The sequence below is a fragment of the Thrips palmi genome, unplaced genomic scaffold (assembly GCF_012932325.1).
Source record: "Thrips palmi isolate BJ-2018 unplaced genomic scaffold, TpBJ-2018v1 HiC_scaffold_8, whole genome shotgun sequence".
Taxonomy (NCBI): domain Eukaryota; kingdom Metazoa; phylum Arthropoda; class Insecta; order Thysanoptera; family Thripidae; genus Thrips; species Thrips palmi.
Genome location: NW_023144635.1, coordinates 10,122,266 through 10,135,289, shown reverse-complemented (window position 1 = coordinate 10,135,289; position 13,024 = coordinate 10,122,266). Strand labels below are relative to the sequence as shown.

Sequence of the window (13,024 nt, the reverse complement as noted above, 5' to 3'; positions counted from 1 at the left end):
AGTGTAATATCATGGTAATATGGTGTGTGGCGGCATTGTTATTTGATGACACAAAAAGTGGTCACAAATGGTCATAAAGGCTCTTCTGTCACGTTTAGAAACATGCGAGGGAACACACCCAACATGGCCACGGTTATGAGCAAGCTGTCAACAATTTAGGTGTGGTTAGAGAAGAGTGAAATCTATTTTCCGGCTTTCGTTTTTAGATTCAATTTGGAAAAAACATTGTATCAAACATGACAGGTAGATTACCTGCGTGTGTCATTGACGTGGGGACTGGGTAAGTCGCACCATTTCACTTAAAACCCTCTCAGTGCAGTCGGCTTTTAGTATCTTACCCTATATACCAAAACGTTATCTTCTGTATTTTTACGCGACGTGTAGAATTACTTGTTTTATTTCTGTGGTTTTTTCAATTTTTCTGCACTGTCAGTCAAATATTCTCACGTCTAAATTGGTAATATTATGTGTATTGGAACCTATTGATGTTAGGTTATGCTCTTATCGCCCGTATCCGCCCACCCATTGATAAGTCAGTTTTTCGTTACGTTGACACCTAAAAAAAATATTGGTTTTCGTAACTTCTGCGTGATGTCTTTTCTATATAATGTCCTATGTCTCACTGTGACAGTCACTTATTTACATCTTATTGTCACACCCTTGACATTGTTTGTCTTATACATTCAATACTTATTTTAAATTATTTTTGAATTGTTTTTTTCTTTCTTTCTTATTAAAATTGTGACAAAGCATAACTTTTTATGTACCATGGCTTTTTTTAACACAATCTGCAATTCTGTGGTCAATTTGTACTCTTAAACACTGTTTTATTTCACCAGGTACACTAAACTTGGGTTTGCCCCTAATAAAGAACCTCAGTTCATCATACCATCAGCAATTGCCATCAGAGAGTCTGCAAAAGTCGGAGACCAAGCTATTCGTAGATTAGCTAAGGGAGTTGAAGATTTGGACTTCTTCATTGGCGATGAAGCATTCGATGCCACAGGCTATGCTGTTAAGGTGATAAAGAGTTTGAATTTCATTTTAACCTAATATCTGATGATTATGTGAGTAATCTAATGTCCTGCTCTTCAAAAATTTCAGTACCCTGTAAGACATGGACTGGTTGAAGATTGGAATCTTATGGAAAGGTTCCTGGAACAATGTATTTTCAAGTATTTACGGGCTGAACCAGAAGATCACCATTTCTTGCTCACTGAGCCCCCATTAAACACTCCTGAAAACCGAGAATACCTTGCTGGTGTGTATTTCTCTTAAAAATGACTGGAATTTACCCTATCATTAATTTAGAAAGCACGTTGGTTATGTCAAATGTTCCTTCTCTACTTTTCAGAAATAATGTTTGAGTCATTCAATGTGCCAGGGCTGTACATAGCAGTACAGGCTGTTTTAGCTCTTGCTGCTTCATGGGCTTCTAGACCCATTGAAGAAAGGACATTGACGGGCATTGTGGTTGACAGTGGTGACGGTGTTACCCATGTCATTCCTGTGGTATGTTCCTTACAAATGAAACATTTCATCAGTTATCTTGTTGGTTCATGTTGCAGCCATTTTTGAATGTATGTTCTGTTCCAGGCTGAAGGCTATGTGATTGGAAGCTGCATCAAGCATATTCCCATCGCAGGACGGGACATTACTTACTTCATTCAGTCACTGCTCAGAGAAAGAGAAGTTGGAATCCCACCAGAACAGTCCTTGGAAACTGCTAAGGCAATTAAAGAACGACACTGTTACATTTGCCCTGATATTGCTAAGGAATTTGCTAAGTATGATTCAGACCCTTCAAAGTGGATGAGGAAGTACAAAGGTGTTAACTCTGTAACCAAGCAACCTTTCTCAGTGGACGTCGGTTATGAAAGGTTTCTTGGACCTGAAATATTCTTCCATCCTGAGGTAAGTAGTCTGTTAACCGTCTGTGTACTGAAACACTCCTTGGAAAAACCACTCATTGGAATGAATTTTAAACTATTTTCCTTACAGTTTTCAAATCCTGATTTTACTGTACCTCTTTCTGAGACTGTGGACCAAGTTATTCAGAACTGCCCTATTGATGTCAGAAGGCCTTTGTACAACAATATTGTGCTATCAGGAGGTTCAACTATGTTCAGAGATTTTGGTAGAAGGCTCCAGAGAGATATTAAACGCAATGTAGATGCGCGATTGAAACTAAGTGAGAGCCTTAGTGGAGGACGTATTACAGTAAGTTGAGTTTTGAAAGTATCAGGTTCTGACTTTTTCTGAGTAATGCATGAATAACACTCTGATGTTTTCCTTTCAGCCTAAGCCTATAGATGTTAATGTTGTAACGCATCATATGCAACGTTATGCTGTTTGGTTTGGAGGAAGCATGCTTGCATCTACGGTAAGAATTTTATCCTATTTAGTTATTTTGCTTCCAATGAGTCTCCCCCTCTAAGGTGGCAATCATTTAATGTTATAAACATTTCTTTTTCAGCCGGAATATTATGAAGTATGCCACACGAAAGCTGATTACCAAGAGTATGGACCAAGCATATGTCGCCACAATCCTGTCCTTGGAACAATGACTTAGTTTTTTTTTTTTGCCCTCTCACAAAGCTGCAATGTGAGCTAGGTTTTGTACTCCATTTAGACTTACAACTGAATGTTTAACTTGCAATAGAATACTGAGAAATGTGATATGTGATTAAATTTGGGTCTCTTGCATTTTTCCCTTCATTGGTCAATAATTATTCTTGTTTTTATTTCTCATTTAGCTTGTATGTTACGCTCAAATGTTTATAAATTTCAAGGGGTTTATAAATCAATTTTTGTACTAGTAACATAACTGTTTTCATCTCTTGTGGACTGTTTATTCAGGACAAGGAGATGCTTTGTTATTTAATGTAATTTTAGAAATCCTTAAAAGAAAGTATGCAAAAATTGTTGTATAAGCCTTGCTGTGGTGAGAGTGTTTAGGGATCAGGGAACATGTGAGTAAATCAGCATCCTCTATCAACCAAGTTGGGTTTCCTGTAAAATTGATGTACTATTTTTGTTTTGTTCAGGATTCTTTAAAAAATTGATAGCCTTGTTTTTCTTGTCATTAAGTAAATAGTAAAGGTTCCAAACCTAATTGTGGTATCCTTTTTTCTTTTAACACCATCATATTTTATTTTTGACACTGAAACCCAAAGGTTGCATTCATGTTATTTTGAAATTCATTGTTGTTTGCAGACTTTTCTTGGTTGCAGACTTAATTGCCGGGATCAGAAATGAAAAAGGGAATGGAGAAATTACGTGGTTAACAAGGTTGACAAGTTTGATGGTTTTCAAATCAACTGTATGTCAAGCCATCTGTTGTAAATTTTTTGATCTCTGAATTTTTTTAAAATTTTAGACGTGTTTCATCATCTATCTGTTCCAAATGTGTACTTTTGATAGATATTCTGATCAAATCCAGGCATATACTGTGTTAGTTAACAATCAGTATTATTTCCCCTCCCTGCCTGAGTTGCTTGGACCCACTTTAAATTAAACTTCAATTGTAAATTTTTTTATCAGTGTTTTAAGTGTAATAACTCACAGCTCTTTTGACCGATCTAATTTTCAGATGCCTCTGAAAATTAAGATGTGTTGTATACATGTAGTATACATCTGTTCGTCCACTTAATTAATGTTATTGTGGCCCCTTTTAACCCAACTCTTTCTTTCCTGTGTACCAATTCCAAGATAGTTTTAATTATTATTATGGACTTCATTGCCTGCATTGCTGCTATTTTAAAGAAATAAGTAGCATGGTTTCATTGCAGGAAATCACTTATTGTATACAGATTAATCCCTCCCATCAAAGGATGATTAATTTAGATCATGACTTGACAATAGCTTTGATCTATGAGAAGGAAAGGTAATGTATCAACTGATAAGCCAGATATTTTTCCTACAAGTCTCATGAGGGTCTTTTTATTCCTTCTATTGTCATTATGAAGAACTTGATGTTGAGTTCTGGATTGATGTCAGTTCATTGGATTGTGTAGCTGAAGCAGATTAGTGGAAAGTGTGTTATGGTCATTTGATACCAGTGTAGCAGTAATGTTTCTGTTTGTGTTTTATGCTGGTGTTGGATTGGCAACTGCAGACTAACCAGTTATGAATAACCCTAATCAGATTTGTGGGTAAGGGTAACTTGACTGGCTCATAGTTGATATGTGTCAAATTTGTCAGACTATGTGTAATTTAGAAGTTGATGCTTTTATTTCTGGTTGCTCTGTACAGCCAATGTTCAAATATGCATTTTATGGAAGTAACCATTTTCAATTAAAGATTTATATACAAACATTCTTGAGTCCTCCTTTTTGTTCCCCTCGCCCTTCATGGAGTGTCACCACGCGATGACACGCAGGTGCGGATCCAGGGCTTTCCTTAGGGGGGGGAAATAAAACGGTGCCGTTTGCCTATTAACTGGCAAAGTAGTGCTTGTTGCCTACCTTCCAGGCGGCCTACCTAGTTAGAGGGGGGGGGGGGTGTAACTACCCCCATTACCTTTCCCCCAGGTCCGCGCCAGGCGACACGATAGTTGCCGACCCTCGGACAGGGAGAATGACGACAGGAAATGAGTAACTTGACGAACGCCCCATTATAAAGTTGCCTGGTTGTCAACAACCCGCAGAGCACAGTCGGGTCGAGGTAAGCTGGCCCGAGTAGAGGCGCCCAGGGAGAGGGTCGCACAGCCGAGCGATTCGGGACAGCGGTTCGTCGCGTTGTCTCCCTCGCACCCTTATGGAGAGCCCCGCCAGTGCGACAGAGACAGCGACGAAACGACTCCTCTGAATGGCGCGGCAGGCAGGCCAGGCAAGCGGGCCGGCGGCGCTGAAAGCAGCTGAACGCCGCGCTCGGGCTAGCTCGGGCCGGTCGCACCTTGCGCTTTGGCGCAGTGGCGTGGCGGGGCGGGGCGGGGCGGGGCACAAGACGTGCCGATGCAGTCGTAATGGTGCTTTTCCCCGTCCCTTCGGGTTCCTTCCGTGTCTGCGGCCGAGGGCAGCCGAGGGCAGCGCCGCCCGGGCCTCCCTGCGCGGGCAGCACGCTGACTCCGAGAGTCGTTCTCGTCGCTCTGTCTCTCTCGCTCTCAAAGAGCGTCTCCCTGTAGGCGTGAGAGAGACAAAGCGACGAAAAGGACTCTCGGAACCAGTCTGCAGCCCCTGGCTTGGCGTGTTCCATCCCCCAAGCCTCCCTGGTCCCCTCCGGTCCCCTCCCCTCCTCAGGCTCGGCAGTTTGGGAAACCGCGAACCAGTCGCAGAGGTGTGGCGTGGAGTAACCCTGTCTGCGGCGGTGGCAAGCAGTGGCAAGTTGTCCATTAAAAGAAGGCGGCCCGATAGCGGCGGAGGGTCGGGCGTCGGCGCTCCCAGGCTGCCGCGGCCACGGCCTCGGCCTCGTCCTCCAGGGCGGCGTCCTGGGCGTTCTCCAGGGCGTCATCCAGGGCGTCCTCCAGTTGGAGGAGCGGGTGGGCGAGCGTGGAGCACCACACGGCGCGTGCTGAGAGTTCGCTGGCAAGCGAGAGTGATCCACACTTGAGACCAGCCAGAGCCAGCGCGAGTCGCCGCAGCACAAGCCGGCGTCCTGGAGCCTCCACTCGAGGGAAGTCCCCGAGAGCAGCGGCCCTCCTCAGCCCATAGGTGAGTGCGTGGGCGTTGTCAGGGAATTCCAAAACGGGCGCGGATCCAGGATTTTCCGTAGGTGGGGGTAATCCAGCGCGGTGTGCCTAGTCGCACGGGCAGTGCTGTTTGCCTTCTTTCCAGTAAAGGCCTATTTAGAGCCCAAGTGACTAAATTACTCTCTGTACACCCCCTCCCTAGATCCGCACCTATCCCAAAACAGCATCAGACCAATCTGGTCTCGCCGCGCCGACGCGAAGTGCGTATGCCGTCAGGAAATTCCGTGTGTATGAGCGGCCAGGGAGTGCCAAAGTGGCACGAAAAGCTTTCCGTTCGCCGAGCGGGCAGATACAGCGCTCTTTGAAATGGAGTTTTTCTCTTGTCCAAGTCCAAGCACACTCCTACAGAAGTGCAAGAGCCAAATCACTGTCGTAGCACACTCATTGCAAGCCTATTTGTCAAGTACACTCCTATAGTCTTGTGCACAGGCTGGCAGAGTACGATATCCTAAGGGCTAACTAACTTGTGAAAATTTGTTGTCACTTTTGTGACAAAGTCGCGGATGATATTTTCATCACTTTCAAATGATGACAATCTCATTGATGACATTGATGACAATTGGTAACATTTTATTGCATGGGTGTGACAACAATGTCATCAATTGTTTTGATGACATCCTTTGTCATCAAGTGACGACCCAAATTTCTCTCTATCGTCTTGCATTGTTGTTGCGGGCAGACACAAGTAGTCTAGACTTCCCTCGATTCCAAAGAAGGCCCCCAAAGCAGGCCGTCACCCGGTGCTCCCCTCCCTTCCCTTCCTCCTCGACGACACGGCTTCATCCCCCTCCCCCTCCCTGGAGCCACTTACAGTGGCGGGACTGAGGCCTTCCGCCCTCCGCCGCCCAATCCCATTTCGCGACGCCAAGTGAGGCGCCAGCAGACTGATTCCGAGAGTCGCTTTCGTCGCCCTGTCTCTCTCGCACCTAAACAGGACGCCCCGCGAGTGCGAGAGAGACAGGGCGACGAAAACGGCTTTCGGAATCAGCCTGCAGCTGGCTGATTCCGAACACGGATTTCATCGCTGTCTCTCTCGCACTCATGGTGTGTCCAAAGGGGGAGCGAGAGAGACAGCGATGAGGCACTGTTCGGAATCGCCCTGGAGGGAATCTGCGAGACGTTTTCGTCGCTCTGTCTCTCACGCACCCACAGGGAACGCCCTATTTGTGCGAGAGTGACAGGCCGGTGAAAACGTCCTTCGGAATCAGTCTGCCGGGGCGAGGTGGGGCGAGGTGGGGCGAGGTGGGGCGAGGTGGGGCGAGGTGGGGCGGTGTCTTGGTTGGGCGGGGAGCGTCTCCGCGTCCGCTCCGCGTGCGGCGCGGGGCCACCATGGCGCCACCCTTCCTCACGCGGCGCGGCATCATCCGCCGCGGCGAAGGCGAATTGGGATGTCCAAACGGAAACTGAAGCCTGAAGCTGACGTGCAGGCGCCATGTGTGGAGGTAGGTGGGGGCTGGGGCACAGTGGGCCAGAAGACCGATGGAGGCGGCCAAAACTCTAGACGCGTTTTGAGCTCCAGAGTCGAACTAGGACTCGAACCGAACGTGTGACCCCACCAATGGATTGCTCTCCGAACGAGAAATCCATTGGTGGGGTCGCACGTTCGGTTCGAGACTTGTTTAGCGACTCTGGAGCTCAAAACGCGTCCAGAGTTTTGACCGCCTCTACGGGTCTTCTGGCCCACTGTGCGGTGTCTTGGTGGGGGCGCGCCGCGCGGCGCCCGGGCGGTGGGCGTGGCGAGGAAGTGACACTCCGTGGGGGTCTTGGCGGCGATTAGACGCCGCACGGGGGATGGCTGGGGCCCCGGTAAACTGATCCCGCGCAGTGCGGCCGTCGGCCTGTCTCTCTCGCACCGGCACGCCGGCGGCACGCAGCGCCCCATGAGTGCGAGAGAGAGAGACGTCCACTCGGAATCAGCCTGCAGGGACGGAGCGACGCGGGGCTTGGTGGGGCGGGGCGGGTGGCGGTGGCGGGACGGCCTGCGTTATTGTCGCCTGGCGTGACGGCACGGCGGGGCGGGGCGAGGTGCCCTGCGCCCCGGCCTGGCCCCCGGCCTGGCCCTCGGCACCGCCGTGGCCATAAGTGCCCCGCCAGGTCGCCGCCAGGTCGGTGCCGGAGTCCCGGAGGAGTGCGTGGCGCGTGGCGGCCGCGCTGGGGTCGCGGACTCGCCCCCTCGGCGTGACGGCGATGCGGCCGCCGCCGTCGAGGCCCCCGTTGCCGTTCCCGCGGTTCGGCGTCGTCGTCGCGGCCCTGCCGGCCCTGCCGCACCGCGCGCCGCCGCCCCGTGTCGCGCCGCCGCCTCGCGTGGCCACGTACCGCGTCGTGCCCCACCGCCTCCACGACGTGCGCGCGGACGTGCGCGTCGTGCACGCCGACCCCCGTTCGTCTTCGTGTGCGCGGCGCCGGCGACGGCCGCGCCACTGATTGGGACGCCGAGGACTCGCCGCGGCAACCACCATGAGCAAGGACGCCGCCGTCGGCTTTGCCGACGTGTGCGGCATCATGGACACGTGCATCGACGCCTGGGCAAGTACACTGTAGAGTACGACAGGGGCGAGTACACTGTTTAGTACTACTGGGGCGAGTACACTGTAGAGTACTACTACAGGGGCGAGTACGAAGACTTCAAACATTGAGGCACTCGTAAGTTGTTTCAGCTTCTGTCTCATGGACAGCAGCGTTCGAACTCGCGTTCGAATACTCGCAGCCAGCTCAGCCTGAAAAATGTGACAAAACGGGGCCATGGTCCAGCCTCCTGCTTACCAGGAAAATAGCATAAATTTAATGCAAAATTTTTAGAGTTTTGGAAATTGATCACCGGTTTGTGGATCGGCGGCCGTGCGCTGTTTTCGACCCCCAGTGGTTGCTGCCCGTAGAGTCTAGGACAGTTACGTGTCCGGGGTTGTTCAGGCTTCAAAAGGTCGGACTTTCCAGAACCTGTGGAGCCTGGCGAAAACATAGCTCATGAGAGTCGAACGCCGGTGGTGGTGGACGATGGCCCTTGGCTTTACAGGCCAACATACAGTTTGTGCGTGGTTCATGGTTCATGCCACTGTTCCCTCGAGTTTCCTTTAGCCCCCCGCTGCGCTCCGTTCAAAACACTACAGCCCCTCCCCCGTGCTTCGCGCTCACTGCATAAATCCCGTCACTGTAAAAACCCTCGCGACGACCGGATGGATGTCTCGCCCGGTGCGCGATGCGCGCGATGCGACACCCTTCGCTTCGCGCGGCAGGCCGATGCCGAACGTGCAAGTCGCTGTCTCTCTCGCACTCACGGGGCGTCCCGGAAGGGTGCGAGAAGGACAGAGCGGCGGCTCGGCGGCGCCCCGCTGCGGGTCGCGTGTCCGGGCGACATTGGCTCCGGCGTCCTGCAGCACGGCCTGCTCGGCCTGCTCCGGCAGCGCGGTGAAGGGCCCTCGCCAGCGGCAAGCCAGAGGCAAGCCAGAGGCAAGCCAGAGGCAAGCCAGAGGCAAGCCAGAGGCAAGCCAGAGGCAAGCCAGAGGCAAGCCAGCGGCAAGCCAGAGGCAAGCCAGAGGCAAGCCAGAGGCAAGCCAGAGGCAAGCCAGAGGCAAGCCAGAGGCAAGCCAGCGGCAAGCCAGAGGCAAGCCAGAGGCCCGGGAAGGATTGCCTGTCGTTGCCTCCGGCGGCGATCACTATCTCTCCGAGTGTCACTGGGAAAAGTGCCCAAAAGAGCTGACCCAAACGCACCCCGCGCAGCAGGGGGTACTTTCGGATCCATCTTTGGGTAACTTTGGGTCAGTTCCCACGCTGCACCTGCAGGCGCGGATCCAGGGTGGTGCGATGGGGGTAATTTTCCCCCTCCTTGGGCACTAGGCAGCGCGCCTTTGAAGGAAGGGGTAAGTTGGGGCAAACGGGGTAAGAAAAGTACACCCCATTTAGGGCCTTTGGCGGACATCTCGACATCCTTTTGTCAAGGATTTCACTTTCATATTTTCATTGCTGGAGTAACGGGTCGAGGGATGGCTCAAAGTCAAGATATCAGCCCGATAAGGGTGTAATTTTCTTACCCTGTTCTCTTCTTCCCTAGCTTAACCCTAGACTATGGAAAGAGCTCTAAGTCGCCTCTGAAAAAAGGCAAAAAGCACTTCATTAACACCTCTCACAAAAATATCCTGGTTCGCGCCTGAGCAAGTGCTGCAAGTGCACCCGGTGGGTCCCCGGTGCTCCTCCCGACCTCATTTGCGCCCCTGCCCTCTTTGCTGCAATTTCACGCGCTGAAAGGCTGAAAGGTGTCTCCTCCACGGAAAGCGCCCCCCCCTCCCCTATTCGTGGCGCTGTCGAGGGCGTGAATTCATCAGGTGGGCGCGAGGCGAGTCATCGGCGCCCAGCTCCCCATCGCTATCCGTCAACACCCGTGTGTCTGCCTGCCCGTCCGTCCGTCTGTCTGTCTGTCTGTCTGTTCGTTCGTTTTGCCGGTTTGATTCCCCACCCCCACCCTTTCCGCATTTCGCGCTCCCCCAATTTTGTCACTCCTTCCTTTTACCCCACGATTCCTCCTCTCCGCTTCCGCGCTTCTCCTTCTTCCTCCTTCCTTCTCCTTCTTCCTCCTCCTTCTTTCTCCTCATCCTCCACCTCCACCTCCTTCTGCTCATGCGCGGTCGAGCGAGCGGGGAAGCTCCGTAAATTCCCCGCCCAGTCAAATTGGACCGCCGGGCTGCAAGTGGAGGCAGGCCTGAGGCCGGCGAGCGGGGCGGCGCGACGAGTGCGGGGGAGACGCCGATGCGGCCTTTTGCACGCAGCCGCCGCCCACACCCGCGATTTAGGGACGACCCCCCGCCGCGGTGGGGGCGGGGACGGAGTGGGGTGGGGTGCCCCCGCGGGGGCGACAGCGCGGGTTGGCGGGCGGCGCGGCGTGGCGGCCGCCCCCTCCACGGCCACCGCGGCGGCGCGACGCGGGGCGGTGACTGGCACGGGCGTCGCGACGCCGACGCCCCCAACCCCCGACCCCCGCCCACCGCCCGGCCCAGCGGCCCGCGCGCATCCGCAGAGACTTGGCGGTCTTCCCGCGCTGGCCGCGCTGCCCGGGGAAAACGTCTTATTCACCATGCCGTTTTAACTCTTTTAACATTCAATTCTAGCGTCAAACTGACTGGCCGTTCGTGAACATTTTTACAGCATGCCTGCCAATATGCGATGATAAATAAACGTGAAGCCTCCACGTTGACAGAAGCGTCAACTAGTTTCAGTTTCCAGAGTCCTTGCCGATGACGCAGCGGATTATTTTCACGAGGCCCCGTTTCGTACTTGTTCGAAGAACTTCGCGATTCTCGCAGTTGACGTACGGTTCTTCGACTGGTTGTCGCATAAGGCGCAAAAACTACAGCGTTCCGCGCCATATGAGGGCGTAGTTGATCCCTTTGGGGCTGGAAAGGGGTAGACTGGATGTCCTCGCAAGGGCATTAATAACGATGTAGGGGCGCAAATCGAATTCGAAAAGGGGCCTTTGTTTCGCGAGTGAACTTTCCTGTTTCACTCGAAAGAAAATATACGATTATCGAGAGGGATCGTCCACTTATCACGTGACGTTTCTTTTTTATTGCTCTGTCTTTGTTGCTCCCCCACGGACAGGCAGTTAGTGCAAGAGCAACAGAGGACGTCACGTAGTATGTGGACGAGCCCTGACGGCTGTACCGCCGCCCGGTCCGTGTGAAGAGGGTTAGGAAAAAGAGGGGAGGGGTGGGTACACTAGACTCAAGCCCCGCGCAGCCCGTCTCACGTGGAGTTCCCTCGCCCGCACGCAACACCACGTGGTGGCGAGGCGAGGCGCAGTGGGTGCGAGTGAGACCTGTAGGGCACTTGGACCTGCTGCGAGATGGAGTCGAGGGCTGTCAACAGCTGCCGTCACAATACCAGTAAAATGCCGTGTTCATTGCACCTTGCGAGCTCCAAAGGGTTAGTTCTGAGCGGCGCGGCGGTCGCGTTTCCTGGGAACTACTTGAACTGGTACAGTACCAGAAAAAAAATAATTCAATTTCGTTGCGCGAAAACTCATTTTTCAGGCAAGGCGATAAATCACAGTGCCGTTGCCTTCCCAAGCAACACCTCAATATTTTAATTTATGCGTGGGGCTTTGGGACTGAGGCGGGGCAGCTTTCCAGTCAGAAAACGAGATTGGTGTCGATGTCAAATGCTCGTAAAAGTGACTAAAATATAAAATCAGGGCCATCAAAACAGATTTTGACTTCGGCGTCAATCCGAATTTCGTTTCACAATGTGTTGTCCCCGACATGCCGTGAATGGCATCGGCATTCCCCCAGGCCCTACAACTCCGGTAGGCAGCACCCCTTCCTCAGCAACTGCCGCCGCAGTTTGGCCAACTTCGACGAGAAATAAAAAGAAGCGGCTCGCCGAAGTCGACCATGTCCCCCACACTATTGTGACGTGTGGTGGCAGCCATGGCGGCCTGTTCACCTCGGAGACAGCGCGGCGACAGCCTGCGGGATGCGCGCTCAGGGTTCAGAGCAGGGTTGTGATTGAGGTGGCGAGGCTGGCTGTGGAGGACCGACAGTGGAGAGCGGACACTTGACAGCAGAGTGGACACTGGGGGCAGGACAGCCCCAATACTGCCAACATGATCCTACGCGTCAACTTCTTCTCCACGTACTTCTCCGTGAGTAGTCTGGCGTGATGGACGACCGGCCGGGAAAGTCACCGTACGTTCGTTTGAATTTTGTGTCACATTCGTATGTGTCTAGGCCTGGTCGGTGGGGTCTCTTTAGAACATGGACCAAAGTTCCGACCGATCCACGCGCCATTTTGGCTCGGCATAGCCGAGTCCCTTGTGCCTCCGTGCCTCCATAGGCAGTGGTGTGGCGCGTGACAGCGCGAGGCCGAGCCGCTTGAGACTGCTCGCGCGTTGCAGTCACCGAGTGGTCAAGAACGGCCTTCTTTCTGCCGCGCCGCCGCGCGCTCAAGTTTTATTTTTGTGAAACTCGTGAAAAGTATGAACCGCCACTTCGCCACGCGCAGTGCAGACGCGATTCGTGTCCATTAGACTCATCGGCTGGTCGGTTCTCGTTGCCGTTGGTGGGATATTGGCCAAGCCGTGGACGTCGTCGTCGGGGACGGTCGTCGTGGACGTCGTCGAGACCGACACGATGGCAGGAGGACGTCAGCCTATTGGCCGCGTCTTTGCGAACAGGAGGGCTGGGTGGGTCGACGTTGATGGTGCCCGATCACGGAATCGGCTACTTCGAAGAGCCGTTTGTTTGGTCGCTCCGTCTCTGTCGCACTCTTGGGCCTTCCCCGGCGGTGCGAGAAGGACAGAGCGCCGGAACGGAATCGCTCGGCAGCCATTCACACACCGTCCCAGCC

At 52.5% G+C, this 13,024-nt stretch overlaps 1 protein-coding gene across 1 annotated transcript; it reads left to right on the top strand.

The window, feature by feature from the left end:
* Positions 1-94: 94 nt before the first annotated feature.
* LOC117653958 (actin-related protein 3) lies at positions 95-4,315 on the top strand. Its single transcript, XM_034400030.1, has 8 exons — positions 95-280; positions 840-1,020; positions 1,105-1,261; positions 1,355-1,512; positions 1,597-1,914; positions 2,002-2,220; positions 2,300-2,383; positions 2,477-4,315. Exons 1-8 carry the CDS (start codon positions 237-239, stop codon positions 2,570-2,572), a joined length of 1,257 nt encoding a protein of 418 aa, XP_034255921.1. The 5' UTR covers positions 95-236; the 3' UTR covers positions 2,573-4,315.
* The last annotated feature ends 8,709 nt before the right edge of the window (positions 4,316-13,024 follow it).

Coding starts and splice junctions, on each gene's coding strand:
- LOC117653958 (XM_034400030.1), top strand. CDS start 237: ATGACAGGTAGATTACCTGCGTGTGTCATTGACGTGGGGACTGG. Junction 1,021..1,104: donor CCACAGGCTATGCTGTTAAG/GTGATAAAGAGT, acceptor CAAAAATTTCAG/TACCCTGTAAGACATGGACT. Junction 1,262..1,354: donor AAACCGAGAATACCTTGCTG/GTGTGTATTTCT, acceptor TCTACTTTTCAG/AAATAATGTTTGAGTCATTC.